Genomic DNA, 16,260 nt, shown 5'->3' on the forward strand with positions numbered 1-16,260 from the left:
TACAGACATCAGCTCATTTGTGTTGTACGTGACACGTCCTCATGACACAGATATCACAACCAGACCCTACCAACCTGTCTTGTCTTTGCAGATAGAAAACATCCAAACCTGTGGATGACCCCCACCCCATCCCTCAACACGATCATCAGACTGACTGATACGCCTTGTACTTGATGTTTATCTTAGTTTGCATACACACTCAGTTCATCATTTCCTTGTTGCTCTGTACATTGTGTCCAACAAACCCACTGCTCTGGTTTAACAACAACAAACTCTTGCACTTTGCATTCATGTGTTTCTGTCTGTCTCTCTGCTCCTCTGTCATTTGTTTGACAGTTTGTTTGATAACTTAACCCCAGTGTTGACACTCTCATGTTGGCTGTCAATTAACACTGCGTGTCTCTGTCCTTCTCCTTATTAACACGCCACAACAACTCTAACAAGGCCTCACATCTACACAATTATGAATCAAACATAAGGGCTATTATTGTTATTTTTGGAAAGGCTGAGTCAGTGGTGCCAGTTGGTGCCACAATCACTGATGTAACATAAAGCATGCAAGTCCTTCATTCTGATGCAACACCCTAATTAAAAGTAGTTACCTCATGTGAAAATTGTAGGTAATCATATCTTATTACCTCCAGATGCATTTTTCACGTATTGGTGGACTCAACTGAAAATGTTCGCTGTGCATCTTGAAAACAGCAAAAGCAACAAAATAAGATGCAGTCTCTCAAAATCTCATTTTCTTATCTCATCTCAGACTTTAATGGTAAACTAAGAATGAGCCAACACCCTGTCCGAGCAGACTGTGAATGTTAGAATAAGCAGAAGGGGGGGAAAAAAAAAGGAGATATTTGTACTCACTGGCTGTTCTGATAGACCTCCACTGAGCTATTGAGTCCTTCTAGCTGTCCCATCAGGAGCTGCAGGTTGGCGTTGACATAGCTCAGCTCCAAGAGAACCATCTCTTTAACCTTGTTGTTAGATGTGGCCCTGCACACAGGAGAGATAAAGAGAGACAACAAAAATAAATAAATAAAGACAGGATGGAAGAAAAGAAACATTACTCCATTCTGATGGAGCCAAATTTTCCTGTAGCTGATTATTAAAACAAGCATGCAGCCATTGGTACTTTAGACCACAGACCTGCGTCACTGCTTTGTGCTGTGCACTTGATTTACTCCCCGGTACACAAACAAGAGTTATGAATCACAGCTGTGCTCCCAATGTAGCCCATTCCGATGGTTTAAAACATTTTTGTTTTTAAAGATCACTGTTTCCAAAACATCCACCATTGCATGACACATTTGATGTGCTCTCACCCTGTATGCAGCATTGTACATAGAGGGGCCAATGTCACGTATACAACCACAACCCTGCTGCACGTACTTTTGGTAGTGTTCAAGGATATGTTACCATGGCGTGTGTCTGAATCTGGGCACTGTGGCTGAGGAACGGTGTCCTTAAATTTGGCCTACCTACTTTTTAAGTGAAGTGTGGGGGGGCGGGGGTCAACTAGTGATTCATTTTAGGGTTTATTTACTGCTGTGACCTAATATTTTCCTACATGTTTCTGAAAACAAAAACACGTGCAGTATGTGCACTTTTGTGTTACTGTGCCTCTACATGTGTACACTTTTCTATAGGTCGAAATTACAAAAGGATTAGGATTCACTGCACAGCAGAGATAAGGCTATAATGATACCTCTGAGGAATGTGTGTCACTGTGGTTGTGTGTTTGAACACAGACAACGTGGCAGCATCCTCTGTAAAGCAGAATTTATGGCACACAGTCACGGTGTTTTAGGTGATTGAAGGTATAATCTTATCTGCGTTCGACAGTGACTCCTAACACATCTATTGTCAGTCGCCACTATTTGAACACAGACCTTCACATACACAACCATGCTCCAAACCTGTCAGTCTGGTGGTGATTGGCTGTTATCAGTCAGAAACTACCTCTGTCACCTCAGCTCTACCCTGCAATTACCCAGCCATCACAGAGGATGTGATTCTTAACATAAAAGGTGAGACATGAACAGGTACCAGCAGACAGGAGTGTAAAAAGTTAAACTGAAGGTTAGAGGTCAAAATAGTTGACACAAAGTATAACTTGGGAGCTTTTCTTGTCATTGTCCCACGTTTGACCAAAAATATTGAAGAAAAAAAAGATTTAAAAATATTAAGCACTTTATTTTAATTATTCAAACATATTGTCGAGCTTTTGAAGAATTTTTGGATAAGATAAATATTACTGTATTGTTTCCAGCTAAAACAGCCACAGTATGTTCCATTAACAGATTAATAGCTGGAGTTCATCTGTGCATACATGCTGTTAGATCATAACACGGGTGATCAGGTGGTCACACCACACCATCACTTCCTTTTGGCCTGCTGAAAGGTTTCTGGGTAGGTCTGGTCTGGAGAATCCATCAGCGTAGAGGAGGTGGAGGTTGAGGTTTGGACCACATGTATGCCAGCAGGGGGATTATTATTAATTTCCTCTTTAATATTTAATACTATCCTGTGGTGCATGAGAATCTGAAAATGGAGCTTTCCTTTTTTCTGTTTCTATTTTTTTGACAAAAGAACTATTGGAGCATTTTTCCTTGAGGTCTTTCATCTGAAAGAGATACCAGTTTTTATAAACTGAAAAGATAATGTGTCTCTGTCATATCAAGCAAGAGACGTTGCACAAACTTCACATATTGTCTCTTAAAGAGAATGAGAAGAGAATATAGAACTGGTCCAACCAGGCTCGAGGAGCTCCACCTGTTGCTGATATACAGAGAAGTGTAGAACAAGAGAAGCAAAGTAAGTAGAGAAAACACACGTTTCCCAAATAAAATCCTTGAATCTTCAAGATTTCAGTTTACATGAACACAACATGAAAATCCAGGTGGATGTCAAAGGCACAGAAGTCGTGACGACCTTGCGCCTTTCCTCACACACACAGATGGGAGAGCACAGACAGAACTTCAGTCTGACTTCATATGATTTGAGGCCTTAAAAATAAATTGGAGGGCTAACTTGATGCTAAGAAATGCACCCAGGCTGAAGTCTGGGCTGCAGCTGGGCTGGCAAACACACACAAACATGGACGTACACACATTCATGCACGCATGCACGCACACGGACTTGGCTGGACTTTGCGAAATACTGAAAGAATGTGGAGGCTTAGACAGGCCTAACAGGCACACATACACCCACACACACACAGCGGTATCCTCCCTCACCCAGCTAATCTCTAAACACAAACGTTAAGAGAGATGATCCAGGAATTCCAGTGGGAGAAGTCCAGGTGTACTGTTGAACCTGTTGTATCTTCACACAGGAAGCTACAGCCTCTGAGATAAAGGTTAGCATTGGATGCTTGTCAGTTCACTTATCTTAACACCAGCCTGACTGTTGTGAAAGAGTCCATCGCTACCAAATGCCACTCTGGACAGCCGCTCTGACAAGCATATGCAACACAGAGCATTTCACGTTACATGTTATTATTTAACCAAGATGGGCTTTTTTGGGGGCATAGCTTCACAGTGAATCTTACCTGAAGCTGTCTGGCAAATTCTTTACCCTCAACTTTACAAAAATAACACAGATTTTAACATTTGACTTCAACATAATCTGCCGAAGATTAATGCTGGACTGAGTCCAGCTGTGTCCCCAGCAACACATGCAGGGGGACACAGCAGTGAGGTCTGAGTCACCCTGACCCTAAACATTAACCAAAATCCAAACATTGTGTTTCCTCTGCAGCGGTAACCCCTTCCATTGTACCCTCTGAGGGCCTTTGGTTACTATGGTCACTGCTGATGGTGAATGTGTATATTGGACTTAACTGCTATACTCAAGATAATGAACTTTTGCTTTAAGGGACACTGTGCACGATTTGGCAGCTGCTGTTTGGTAACAACAGTCTATTCACAGTTGACCCCCCCCCACCCTACACACACTCAATTGAGAGAGGGAGAGAGCTGAGAAAACAAAGCAGTGAATTAAAGAAAGGTTATTTGAAAATATTTTCTTCTGATTCTGTCAGCGGTTACTTTTCGCAGCCCATTCCCTTACCGCCACATGACCTCCTCTGCTTGACCTGTATCAGCCCCACCCTCAGTTAATCTGGCACGCAGACCTGCCACTATTCAGACACCCCTGGCACAATCAGAGCAGAGGAGAGACACCAAGACAGTGATGGAACCTGGACATATGTTTTGGTTTTTTTTACAGTGACCAACCCTCGCAGCCTACATGCTGTGATTGACTGAGGGCAACACACCCACTGTCCAATGACTGCAGCCAAGAAACACAACAAAAATAACCAAAACAAGAGAAGAAGAAGAAGAAAATACAGTCATGAATGGAGAAATACATTACACATTTTGAGGTCACGAGTGATGACAGAAAAACAGATTATTTTCTAAGTTTGTTTGTTTGTGCTTTTAATAAATACCTTTGTGGACAAGTATTAATACTAATACTACACAAGACAGAGAGACCATGGGTAAAGTTCATTTTATATATTTATATATTGTATTGGTTAAATTTTGGCTACATTTAACATGAATTTCCCCATCTGAGGGACTGATAAAGGATTGTCTTATCTTATCTTATAATAAAAGAAAGTCCCTGAAGAGGTAAAGATTTCTTCACACTATTTTTGTCTCACCAGGCAGCTGAAAGCTGACGGGGGGTTTTTTTTTTTTTTTTTTTTTTTGGCTGTTGTAGCTTTTCCCCAGTGTAGCAGGTTCTGATGTTGTTTACAAGTTTAAAAGAGTTTCTTTGAGGCTTTTTACTTTCAATTACAAATAAAAACTTGACAACAATGGTCGGCATCTGTAGCATTAACACTTCATTTAACACAAAGCCCTCACTCTGTTGTTCCACAGTTTGCAGCCATGAGGCGGTAACATTAACAGGACAGTAACCATCAACAGACCAAGACCAGGCTTTTGTTATGAAGGCAACAGAAGAGAAAAATGCCAAAGTAAAAGAAAAAGACATAAATGCCTGACCACACAGCATACTTGTCAAGTCAAATCAAAAGCTGATAAACATAGAAACTGTAGAAATAGTGCCTGTGGTGCAGCATCTTGAGTATGGTTTCAGTTCCAACATCTGGAATAGCTTTATTTCTTTATGTACGAGTAGAACAAAAGCTGCAGTGATAGCATGACTTACAGGTTACTGTATATATTTATATACATTGAGGCACAGAAGCTTGTGACGGCCCAAACAGTACCTTTGTTTGTCTGCTATACTGTGTGTAAGGATTTTCAACTGCGACATTAAATATGTTTACAATATGTTAGTGAAACTAAATGTGCTGTTTTAAAGAGTCAGAACTGGGTTATTGTACGACGTTTACAGTCTCAGGCAGGACGACTGTACAGAACTTGAGGGCTGGTTTATAAACTAAATGATAAGCAAGTGTAAAATTACAGGAAACAGATGAGTCCCAACCAGACTGACCTGAAAGCAGTAAAGTCATATTTCTGTGTCGCAGTCCTGCTGAGAAAGCAATCTCAAGTTCAGCTATTCCTGTTCCATAAAGTTAAAAAAAATAGACAAGGTTTTATCTGTGCTGAAGCTTTCTCAGTCACAGAGGATTAAATAGTAACCAGGAGAACAAAAGCTAAAGCACACAAAGGTTAACTATTCCTACCCTATAACCTCCAATCAACATTTAGGTTCAATAAAATGTTGACGTTTTTCTCAGTCATATCTTCTGACTCTTTGATAATTATTACTTAATATCATACTCCTGCTTTTGTTTACTTTGAGTCTCGCCAAGGTTTCATGGCAACTCTTAACAAAACTATGGAGCAAGTGAAGTCAAACAGACAGATACGAGTTTACTAGTGGTCATAAACACCCCTCAGAAAAATATGGAGGACACATTAATGAATGACGTGATCAGAGTCAGAGAGAAATACAAGTGCAGAAAAACTGGTTTTCTCTTAAGTAACTTCTGCAAAGGGATTCTATGTTTATTTTTTTGAGGTTTTTGTCGTTTGCATGTTTCAAATTGATTTGATCTTTCTGCTAAAAACAACAAACTGACTGTCGTCAGTCATCACTTCTGTTCTTACTTCAGCAGGTTCTCAGCTCCAGCCCTCATTCTCATCTCTTTGATGATCTGTTGGTTCAGACTGGCCCGCTGGTTCTGCAGTTTGCTTCGTCCAGTCTGGGCAAAGGGGTTACAGCCCTGGTATGAGGAGACAGAGAAAAAGTCGTGTCAATAGAGAAAAATACTCATTAAGATGGAAATTAGTGAGAAGACACTAAGACACTGAACTGAATAAAAGCTGTGGAATAATTTTACGTTTACATCATGTTGATGAAACTGTTTCAATCTTTATTTATCTATGGCAGGTGAGTCACCAGTGTCGCCATCAGGTGATTCTATGATCTATGGATCCACTGTGTTCATACACGACTCTGAAAGGCAGTTAGGCGTTTCCCTGTTATCTCTGCTTCGAGATAACAGTAAAAATAGGACTTAGTTGGGTGTGTGAAGAGCTACACCTTGCTGCTCAGTACTCAGCTGAAACACATGCTCTCACTCTGCATTTAGACTTGATGGGCTGTGTGTGGCCGAGCCGTGTGTCCTGTCCCGATCACAACCACAGCGGTCCGGCATTCCTAAATCAACACGCTGTTATTGAGATTAGCTGGCCGCAAGTATTCAAAGCGTCTGACTCACAGCACATTAGAGGTGTGGTCTGTACTGTATTCTGGATGGCAACAGAACATGATGCACAGAGACCTGTCAGCTCAGTAAAACCTGTTAGCTCACCTGCTTCCTCACAGGGAAACCTTTTTCCTTTTATCTGACTTAATCTGGATGTCATCAGTCACTGCTCAGCAAAGTCCAGGTAAAGAGCCAAAGGTCACAGTGATGAGTCATCACATGACACACAACCGAGGATGGCAGTGGAGTTATGTATTCATTTCTCATGTTGTTATTTCAAAGTAAAATTTCACCTTTTCTGCCCTTGAGGACCGAGTGAGTTTCACTTCAACAAATGTAAAGGGTCTCTGACCTGTGCTCCTCAGATTTAACATGACTCAAACTTAAAAAAAAAAAAAAAAAAAGAGTTAAGCTATTTCTGTCACGTGCAGTGTGTCAAAACAGGTTGAACTGATCTAAATACCTGAAGCCAGTGGCACAAAACACCCTAAATTGAGATTTCCCTTAAGGAAAACCAAGCAAGTGAAGATTTTCTTGTAAAATTAATAGAAAATTGCCTTAATATAAAAACTGCTGCTCAAAACTGCCTTAAGATTTCTCCTTACAATATTCACCCAAGTATTTAAGGTTTTCTCGATATCTCTGTTACCTGAAGTCCATAAAGCTGTTGCATAGATGAGCTCTGGCTGTACATGAACTGCAAAGTGTCTGACTTTGTTTGAGCTTCACTGGTAAGTAAAACCACACAGGAGGTGTAAGAATAATCACCTCCAATCCTTTGCAATTACCATACAACAAACATTTTTTAACTTTGGTTTAGGTTCACTCATCACTGAACTTAGATAATTACAGATCAGGACATTTTCTAGTGACATATCAGTACAGTCAATAACTGACCTGATGGTGTAATGAGTAACCAATTATAGAAATGGCAACTCCATTAATCATGCAAAGGAGATGTAAGCAGGCTGTGGAGGGCGTGGCACAGCTGGATACACCAGGTGTTATTCTAGGAATGACATCAGCGTGAGGGCAGGACAGGAGAGGGTGTGGCTCATTACAGTTTGTCATCACGTCAACAATTACATCAAAAATGGGGTGTGTGTGTGTGTGTGTGTTAAAGAACAAGGGAGGGGCTGATAGACTGTAACCATAGCAGCATATTTTAATATGGGACTTCAATACTTGCTGCTATTCCTAAGCAACATGTATAGTAACACTAAATCCATCAATGACTGTGATATCCTGATGTCACACCCACCTCTGATGAGTCTGGTTTTGGACGTTTATTCCTTAATCTTTGTGAAACTAAGTAAATTTAACATTGAAGAGAGAAGTAAAAATTAGTGCTCCCATTCTCATCTCTGCGACAGGGCTTCCAGTGATGCTGATGCCTAGCCTAACCCACTGAAGCATTCTGGGAATCAAACCCCTCCTGTACAACGGTATGGTCAAACAGTGTGCCCTTTCTCTAAGAGTGGGCAAAACACTTAATTACAGCAAAACATAGGGATAGTCCAGAACATTAATATATCCACCGAGCAGCAAATAATCTCTCAATTGTATAGCTTGGGATACATAAAGACTATGTGGAGCAATGGCTCATGGGATAGCTGGGTGATACAAGTGGTGATTAAGACTGGCAACCAGCCAGGAAGAGGGTTCAGCCACGACTCAGTTACAGCAACACGATGGACTCTCAATTGCTTGTTCACCCCATAGAAATAAAGCATTTAGTGTCTCTATATTCAGAACTCTTTACATTGAAATTAAATATTGAGCATGAGGGTTATCTGAAATTATTTTCAAGACTTCTTAATATTCACTGAACTACAGTAAGATGCAATATTTAATCACATCTACCTCTCTTTTTCCAACACAAACCCCGCTGAGGGAATCTGAGTGTGTCTCGAAGCCGAGGGAGCTTGTCTGGTTTGTGAACCGAGACACATGTTGTCAATTTGTGGCTGTTGTCTGGCTGAAGGACGGCCCTAGGCCAGATGCTACGTCAATGCTTGCATTGGCCGAGGAGGGTAAAGAGAAAAAAACATGCCGATTCTGCTTTTTGTTCTGCCATGTTTTCCGTCCTGCAGTTCTTCTAGTCGGATCTCAGCCAGATGGAGGTGGAACAGTGGACGGCTGGGAAGGAAGCCCTAAGCCACAACAGTGCCCTCGAGCATGGTCGAACCCAGCGAGGCCTTGTAAATCATTAAACTCATTTTCACCCAGGAGAAAGTGGAGCCCAAAAAAATGGAAGCAAAGATCATCTTGGCTCTACTTGGTTTAAATTTGACCAAAAAGTTTCCAAATTGCAAATCTCTTTAGCATGACACAATGAGAGGCAGAACTCATTGCTTTGTGGTTTCAGTGAATGCACAAGACTTTTTATACTGAGCAGAGCTTCTGCCATGAAATTAAAAACTCCTGAGAAACACAGACAGTAAAGGATACAGAGAACGTGAGGGAAAAAAATGACAACTTAGACCTTACAGTTTGTGTTACAGTAATGAGGGAGACAGTTTGTGACTGAGGTGTTGGGCTCTATCGTCGCCCATCTTGTTCTCTGGCAGTCCCACAAGCTGGACCAAACTGGCCTTTTTATAGACACAGGAAGTGCAGCACAGAGCCTAAATCCAGACAGCGTTCAGAAGGGGATTCGGGGGATTGAAAGACACAAAGGCCCCGTTCAGATGCCCATCTAAACAAGCTTGTCTATGAAAACACTCAAGTAGAGGGCACCATTGCGAATGCGGAGGAATGAGACAGACCACAGCATGGCAGGCAGCGAACTCAGTAAAAACACATAAGATAATCACTCCACCTCTGCCAAGTGACTTTTTCGCAGCTACAAATCGACACCCAATCGCAGCTCCTTGGGACGTTACAGTGGCAGGTACATGAAGCATTAAACAGTTTTAAAGGGTTTCTCTGCTGGGTCTGACAAAATTAACCTTAGTTTGATGATTGTCTCCAGCTAATTTACACGTTGAAGCACAGACAGGGAGAAAGCCACCTCAACGCCTCAGTTTGGACACCCTACCACTCCCATTAACTCTTCGGTCTTTTCAATGAAGCCCTTGTCCAGAGCTGTATGTGCACGTCAAGATAAAGGCAATAAATACAAAATGTCAAAGGACTTTAGGGATCATACAATGTTGTCTTAAACAAAAAGTCATGAAGAAATTATAAAGGACGTGCTAATTTGTCCGAGATTAAAAGCAAGATCTGGCAAAATGATCAAAAAGCAACAGCTTAATGTGGCCTTAAATTTATGAGGGTCAACAAAGCCTTTTATTCATCCTTCTTAACACTTCCTGTTACCTGTCAGTCACCCTCACACCTCTGATAGCCCGCAGGCAACTGAAAGGTTAATTATAGGATGTTTTGTCAGTGGCTTCTTGGTATCTCTCACTATCAGTAACTGCAGGACACACACACACACACACACACACACACACCTACACCTGAAACTGACAGCAATGCAGTTTCTGCCGCTCTTGGTGACACATCAGGAGCTCCAGTCTTTGTTAGAATAAATTGAAGACCCACACTGTGCTATTTTTAAACTTAAGAGGAAACTCCATGTGATGTTCTACTAGTAGCTTTCATTAATTTATCCAAATAGTTCTCATTGTCAAGTTAATTCAGTGTTGGTCTATTTCCAGCTTCTGTAAAGCATTTTGACTTTGTCTGAGTGTAGCAGCATAAAGCAACAAGTGTTATTGTATTTCACTTCTCTCAGCAGCTTCTTGGTTTCTCTAGCTGGGAGTCAGTCAGCAGGCTGCATCATTAAATGTATTAATGTAGTGATATCTGGCAACAGGTTGAACTGAACGCGTCCACACGCTGAATGAACGGAGTTGTCTGGGGCCATAATAAAAGCCGAACAGGGGGAAGGCGCGCTGAAGAAAACTCACCTTTTTGAAGTAATTGCTGTCTCCTCGGCTGCTTTTCCTGTCGTTTGGTAAAAGTGTGTCCGTCATGGTGAAGGCTCACACTCTTTGTAGGAGAACGAACAGTCAGGTTTGTTGTCCGACAGGTGGATGGATCCTCCGTCTTCCGGCGGTGCGTCAGCTCTGACCGCTCCGCTCTCTCTCTCTCTCTCACTTTTCCTGCGCGAGGCACAAACTCCGCCCAAAGAGCCGGTGATGCGTTCACTGACAGCACCAAACCGGATCTCCGACAACAATGTCACAATGCAGGCTGACTAATTTCTCTTTGCTGATAAAATAACTGGGATAGGCGGATAGAAATTGTTCTAATATTTAACTTCCAGTTGACATCAAATTGCCAATTAATGATGCGGATTCCGTGACATTAAATCACAACTGAGACAAAGAGAAAGGGGCGGCAGAGCATACAATAAAATATGAGCTCTGCTCGGTGCATCCAACCAAACCTCACTCAGGCATCCATCCATCCATCAATTCAATTATCCACATAAAAATACTGATAATAAGTAAGAGAACAGTAAGATTAAAAAAAATGGGAAGGGTTCAAATCTTGCTTGAAAAAGATGTTAGGAAATGTACGCTAAAGGGATGAAAGCATCAATTGTTTGTAAGAGTTAAAAAAAAACATTTTAAGGTATAAAAATGAAAATTACAGACGTCTGACTAGAGGAAAATCATCTGTGGGTCAAAGTGATATCAGCCTATAGCATCAAGGGTGTAGGCTGCAACAAGATCAACAGCAAAAAGGCAATTGTGCATTTGGGAATGATGCCCCCACAAAAAAACTTTTATTCTCTGTTGCTGCTACTGCAACAATTGGCCTGCTGAAGAGCGTTCATCTGAATATGTAACTTGTCATATTTTCTCATCTTCATTTCAAGATTAGATTTCCTGTTGTCATGTGTGAGAACGAGGCAAAGAAATCCATTCACTATATCTCTATATTTTAGAAGAAATGCCTTAAATCCACAATGAGTAATTATTATATTCGCATGAATTCACTTTGCATGATATTTTAACGGAGCTGTCCAGATGAAATAACTTTCCTTTGTACATCTCATCACATGAGGACAGATGGTCAGAGGGATACATAGGCACAAACAGCTGATGGTAACAAGTCATGAATATGTGCAGCATCAGGTTTCTTTCTTTGCAACAGCAGCAGGATGAGATGTGATCAACTGCAGACTGCGCTAGTTCACCAGTCAAAGGGTCTACATTTTTAGTTTCGGTGAATCATCACCTCCAATGAGGAGATTATGCTTTCACGTATGTCTATTGTCTGGCTTCTTTGCTCATCAGGACAAACAAAATGTACAGAACAGTTTTTCACTGTGGAGGAGGGAGAATACCTTCAGAGTAATGCTGATCTGGTCAAAATGGCAGGTCCAAGGACTGTCTCAGACATTGTGAGGCTTGGGCACTTTTTTGCTTGTTTTTTGTCAGTAAGTTTCTATATCAAGGTGATTTTTCATCTCAAATGAGCACCTCTGTGAGCTTCAGATCACAATCTGGATCACAGGCGTGTAGGATTATTTGGATTTGGCAGAGTATGCGCTCTGCTGAGTGCTGTTCTAGTTAGTGGTGAGATTAGCTCTTTCAGTTTGTTTGTCTCCTTGGTGAAACAATGGACGTCGTCTGTTTTTTCCTGTTAGTGAACAGGTTAAACAACTGCGTGCAAAAGGTTTGTTGTTTTTTTTTTATTAATGTCAGCAGCAGATTATTGATAACAACTAACCAGAGCATGAATGAGTTGGCATGACCAAAAACTAGGTCAAAGGTTTATTTGTCTGGGACATTTCTGAATCAGTAAGCCAGAAAAATGGATTTTAGAACAGAGACATTTTTATTTCTCAGCTCATTCTAATTTTCTGCGGCTAAATCTTTTAATTTCCTCCTGATTTATGATTGTTAGAAGATGCTACAACGTTCAAACAGATGTTCTGTCCTCCAGGACATTTGCTCCTGCATTCCTTGATGGAATATATTACAGTTACAGAATGACTAGCTAATCTTCATTCAAGGAAAACACTATTTTCAGGGCTGTGACAGAGGAGGATACAACTGGGAACAAGAAGTTAACACAAAAAAACATTTAGTCTTATCAGGAGTCACGCATTCTTAAAGTACTGAGTTAGATGTCGCAGTCATGCACAAAAACTGGTCATGCTAGTTATGTTAATGACAAGCTCCCAGTGGATCAAAGGCATTAGCACTGGTGCACTGTCTCCACAAATCTACTTCAGGCTACTGACGCCATTTGTGTCTTTTCTTTCAGTTTCAGCCTAAAGTCTTTTTGTTTCGGAAAAACCAAAAACAGGAAGTTAATATGAGTCACAAGTGGAAAATTTAAATTTGTCATTGTTCTTTTCATCATAACCCAACGAATCGTGGTCATAAAAGAGAGCAGCAACACATATTTTTTTTCTTTGTTGCTAGATATATTCGATAGATTAAGTGACTCTGACATAAAAGTAATAAATGAATCGTTTGCATCGTTGCCTACTTCCATTATCATCACAGAGGTCGATACTTTGGCTACAGCACAAGAGGTTCTCAGTCTGTGGTTAAGGATTATTTACTCATAGCTAATTTTTATCATAATTAGAAGTAATTGAAATATTCATTTTGAGTTCCCGGCCTGGGGCCTTTCTGAGCAGAGAGTTGAATGTTCTCCCCGTGCCTGTGTGGGTTTCCTCCCACCGTCCAAAGGCATCATGTTTGGGTTAATAGGTGACTCTAAATTATCCGTAGGTCTGAGTGTGAGTGTGAGGGGTTGTTGGTCTCTGTCTGTCCCTGTGATGGACTGGTGACATGCCCAGAGTGACCCCACCCTCACCCAGTGTGAGCTGGGATTGGCTCCAGCACCCCCAACGACCCATAAACAGATAAGCAGTAGAAGATGAATGAATGATGAATGAATAATCAAAGAAATTGAAGTTCTCTATTGTATTAAAGAAAGTCCACCACTAGGTGGAGGTAGAGGTTAGCGTTTAAGCCTTAAAGGTGACTTTTTTTCAAACTAGTGAAAATGTAAATTCAGTTGACTGTTACTTCTCCTTTGGTAATTCAACATAAATGCATTGTCCTGTAACCAACAGCTGGCTGATGGGAGGATTCATGACTGGATGATGTTGAGTCTTCACCTCTCGCTCTGTCTTTGAACTGTTTTTGGCCCTCAGTATAACTCTGTCACAAACCGGCTTTATTCCAACAGATAGACTTTCTGACTTGGGCCAGGGAGGAAAACCAATAACAACACTGACAATAATGCTGTTGGCCCAGTTCCATTCACCGGCACCTCTAAAACTTTCAGCCCACCATGAACGACATTGGCGTCCTGCGGAAGGGGGGTGATGCTAATCCCTGAAAAAAACATCAGCAAATGTAATTCTGTGCCTTTGTAGTTGAAAAGTTGTCCTGTCTTGAGACCATCATATACATGTGGAGTCAATGCTTATTCCGCTGATTGATAGGCTACAGTGCACGCTACACATCATAAACAACGTCCTTTTTAAGCACTGTGCTGCTGTATGCGATCTTTAAGGTTTACATGAAACTCCACGGGGCACCTTCAACTATCCTAATAAGAAAATGAACAGCCAGCAGCTATTATTAAATGCTCTTTCTTGTTTCATGACAAAACGATGACTAGAAAGTACAACTGATGGTTGAATTGGTGGCAATAAAGTGATTAATAAACTGAGTAATGTTTTCTTATAGGGTTGCATACATACCAACACTTTAGAAATGCAGATGCAGAGGAAACGGAGAGAGCACACCAACAGAGATTTTAACCCAGCGCCCTCTTGTCCTGTGCCAACAGTACGAACCACCTCATGTCTCCTCAGAAGAGCCTGTACAAGGGAAAATCACTGCTTCACCAACATCTGTGCATTAAAGGTGTTAATCTGTTGAATTTCTGACTGATCTTAGCAAAGTGTGTTCAGATGCTGGTTGTTTTTGTGACTATGCTCAACTGTTGCATAGGATGTGGAAGAGCATGTAGTCATCCCTAGTTAGCAGCTAATTAATACATAACAGATAGGCATGTCTGAATGCATGTAAAGTTAATGTCCTCTCACGACGTAAGCTGCTTGTGTCAGTAAACCCAGCAGGCTCTGTCAGCTAAGGCTCTAAATCCACTTTGAATGTTTTGCTTCTAATCCCAGAACTCTACATGGTGGTGAAAATCTCAGTCCTGTTTTCATTACCAGTATATTTCATTTCATCCAACTAAATATGGCCTGTTGAATTTTTTTCCACGCAACCGACGAAATGAACTGATATCCTGAAACCTAACAACATTCACCATCTATGAACAGAAACTCATATCAGTTAAAAAATGTAAGGCCCTAACTGTCAAAGAATGCCGTGAAGTAAGGGTGCTTTACCTTTCCGCTCATTTCTCTCACCCTCACAACGAAGCACAAAGCTGTTTGTCAGTGAACTGCTTCCCGGCTGCTTTTCTAAAGGAACAGGGGGCACGGAGGTGAACAACGGGCACCGGCGTTCAACCCCCGGCCCAACAGGAAGTGCTGCAGGGTTGCTATGCAGCTCTGCTCCCCAGCCGCAAGAACTCTGGGTTCCCTGTTAACAAATGATGAGTGGTGAGGGCAGCATGGCAAAACATTAGAGCAGGCACTCCAGAAACTCTACAGTAAGAATAGATCAAGGGTGGGATGAAAGAGAGCAGGAGAGAGCGTGATAGTTTGTCCTTGGCTGCAAAGTGGTGTTAGGTTCACGGCCTTGTCTCCTTCCTTTCTCTTTGGGCCCCTTTGTCCACATTTCACCCTTTGTTGTTTCATTTCACCACTTTTCCCTCTATACCTGTCCCTCCTTTCCTTTTCTTTTCCGCCCTCTTTTAGCAGCTCTCTCTGAGCTACATCCTTCGTTACCCTGTCTCCCTCTCTTATTCTTTCCATTTTCCCAATCTTCCGCGTCGCCCTTCATCATTGCAACAAAGAGGTTATGTTTTGGCCCGAGTTTGTTTGTTTGTTACAAGGATTACATTAAAAGAAGTAAGGCAATTTGCATGTAACCTGGTGGAGGGACGGGACATGAGCCAGGGAGGAAGCCATTAAACTTTGCTGCTGCTTCAGTTAAAGGGGCAAATCCCAGGAATATTTAAAACTTTTCTTCTGAAATAATGTCTGTATGTTGATTAAAATGGATGAACATGGATTAAAACAATAACAATGCTGAGGAGACGCTGAGTCGTGACAGAGCTCGTTTAAATCCAACGATAAACATCCCTGGACAACGAAAATTCAATAAAACTTATGCAGTTAAATGACATACTGAAAAATGCTGGTAAGACGATTCAAACAAGCAACTAAAACCACAGATAAAGACAGTAGGTAGGATTAAGTCACTGTGGAGTTATTAGATAAATCATAAAGCCAGAATAGAGCACAAACGTTGGAGCAACACAGAATAGCAGCTGTGTCGAATCAGGCAAGAAAAAAATGTATTAGTTATAATGTTTAAACTGTCATATTACAGAAATCCCATATTGTGATATGGGACTGATTTGTTTCATAACAAATCTCCATCCCAGGAAAGATCTTCACCCATATGCTTCTCTCCTGGGCCCTTCTGGCAATAAGA

General features: G+C 41.3%; 1 protein-coding gene across 2 annotated transcripts in view; it reads right to left on the reverse strand.

The window, feature by feature from the left end:
• rhpn2 (rhophilin, Rho GTPase binding protein 2) overlaps nt 1-10,779 on the reverse strand; it is a 28,604-nt gene extending 17,825 nt beyond the window's left edge. The window contains exons 1-3 of one of the 2 annotated variants that reach the window (XM_029497859.1): nt 10,615-10,779; nt 6,096-6,211; nt 868-996 (exon numbers count right to left, since the gene is read on the reverse strand). In XM_029497859.1, the coding sequence (XP_029353719.1) occupies nt 868-996; nt 6,096-6,211; nt 10,615-10,680 (311 nt within the window). In that variant the 5' untranslated portion in view covers nt 10,681-10,779. The remainder of the gene's footprint in view (nt 1-867; nt 997-6,095; nt 6,212-10,614) is intronic. The other variant, XM_029497858.1, reaches the window with a different exon arrangement.
• Nucleotides 10,780-16,260: the final 5,481 nt, after the last annotated feature.

The sequence above is a fragment of the Echeneis naucrates genome, chromosome 3 (assembly GCF_900963305.1).
Source record: "Echeneis naucrates chromosome 3, fEcheNa1.1, whole genome shotgun sequence".
In the NCBI taxonomy this organism is placed as follows: Eukaryota; Metazoa; Chordata; class Actinopteri; order Carangiformes; family Echeneidae; genus Echeneis; species Echeneis naucrates.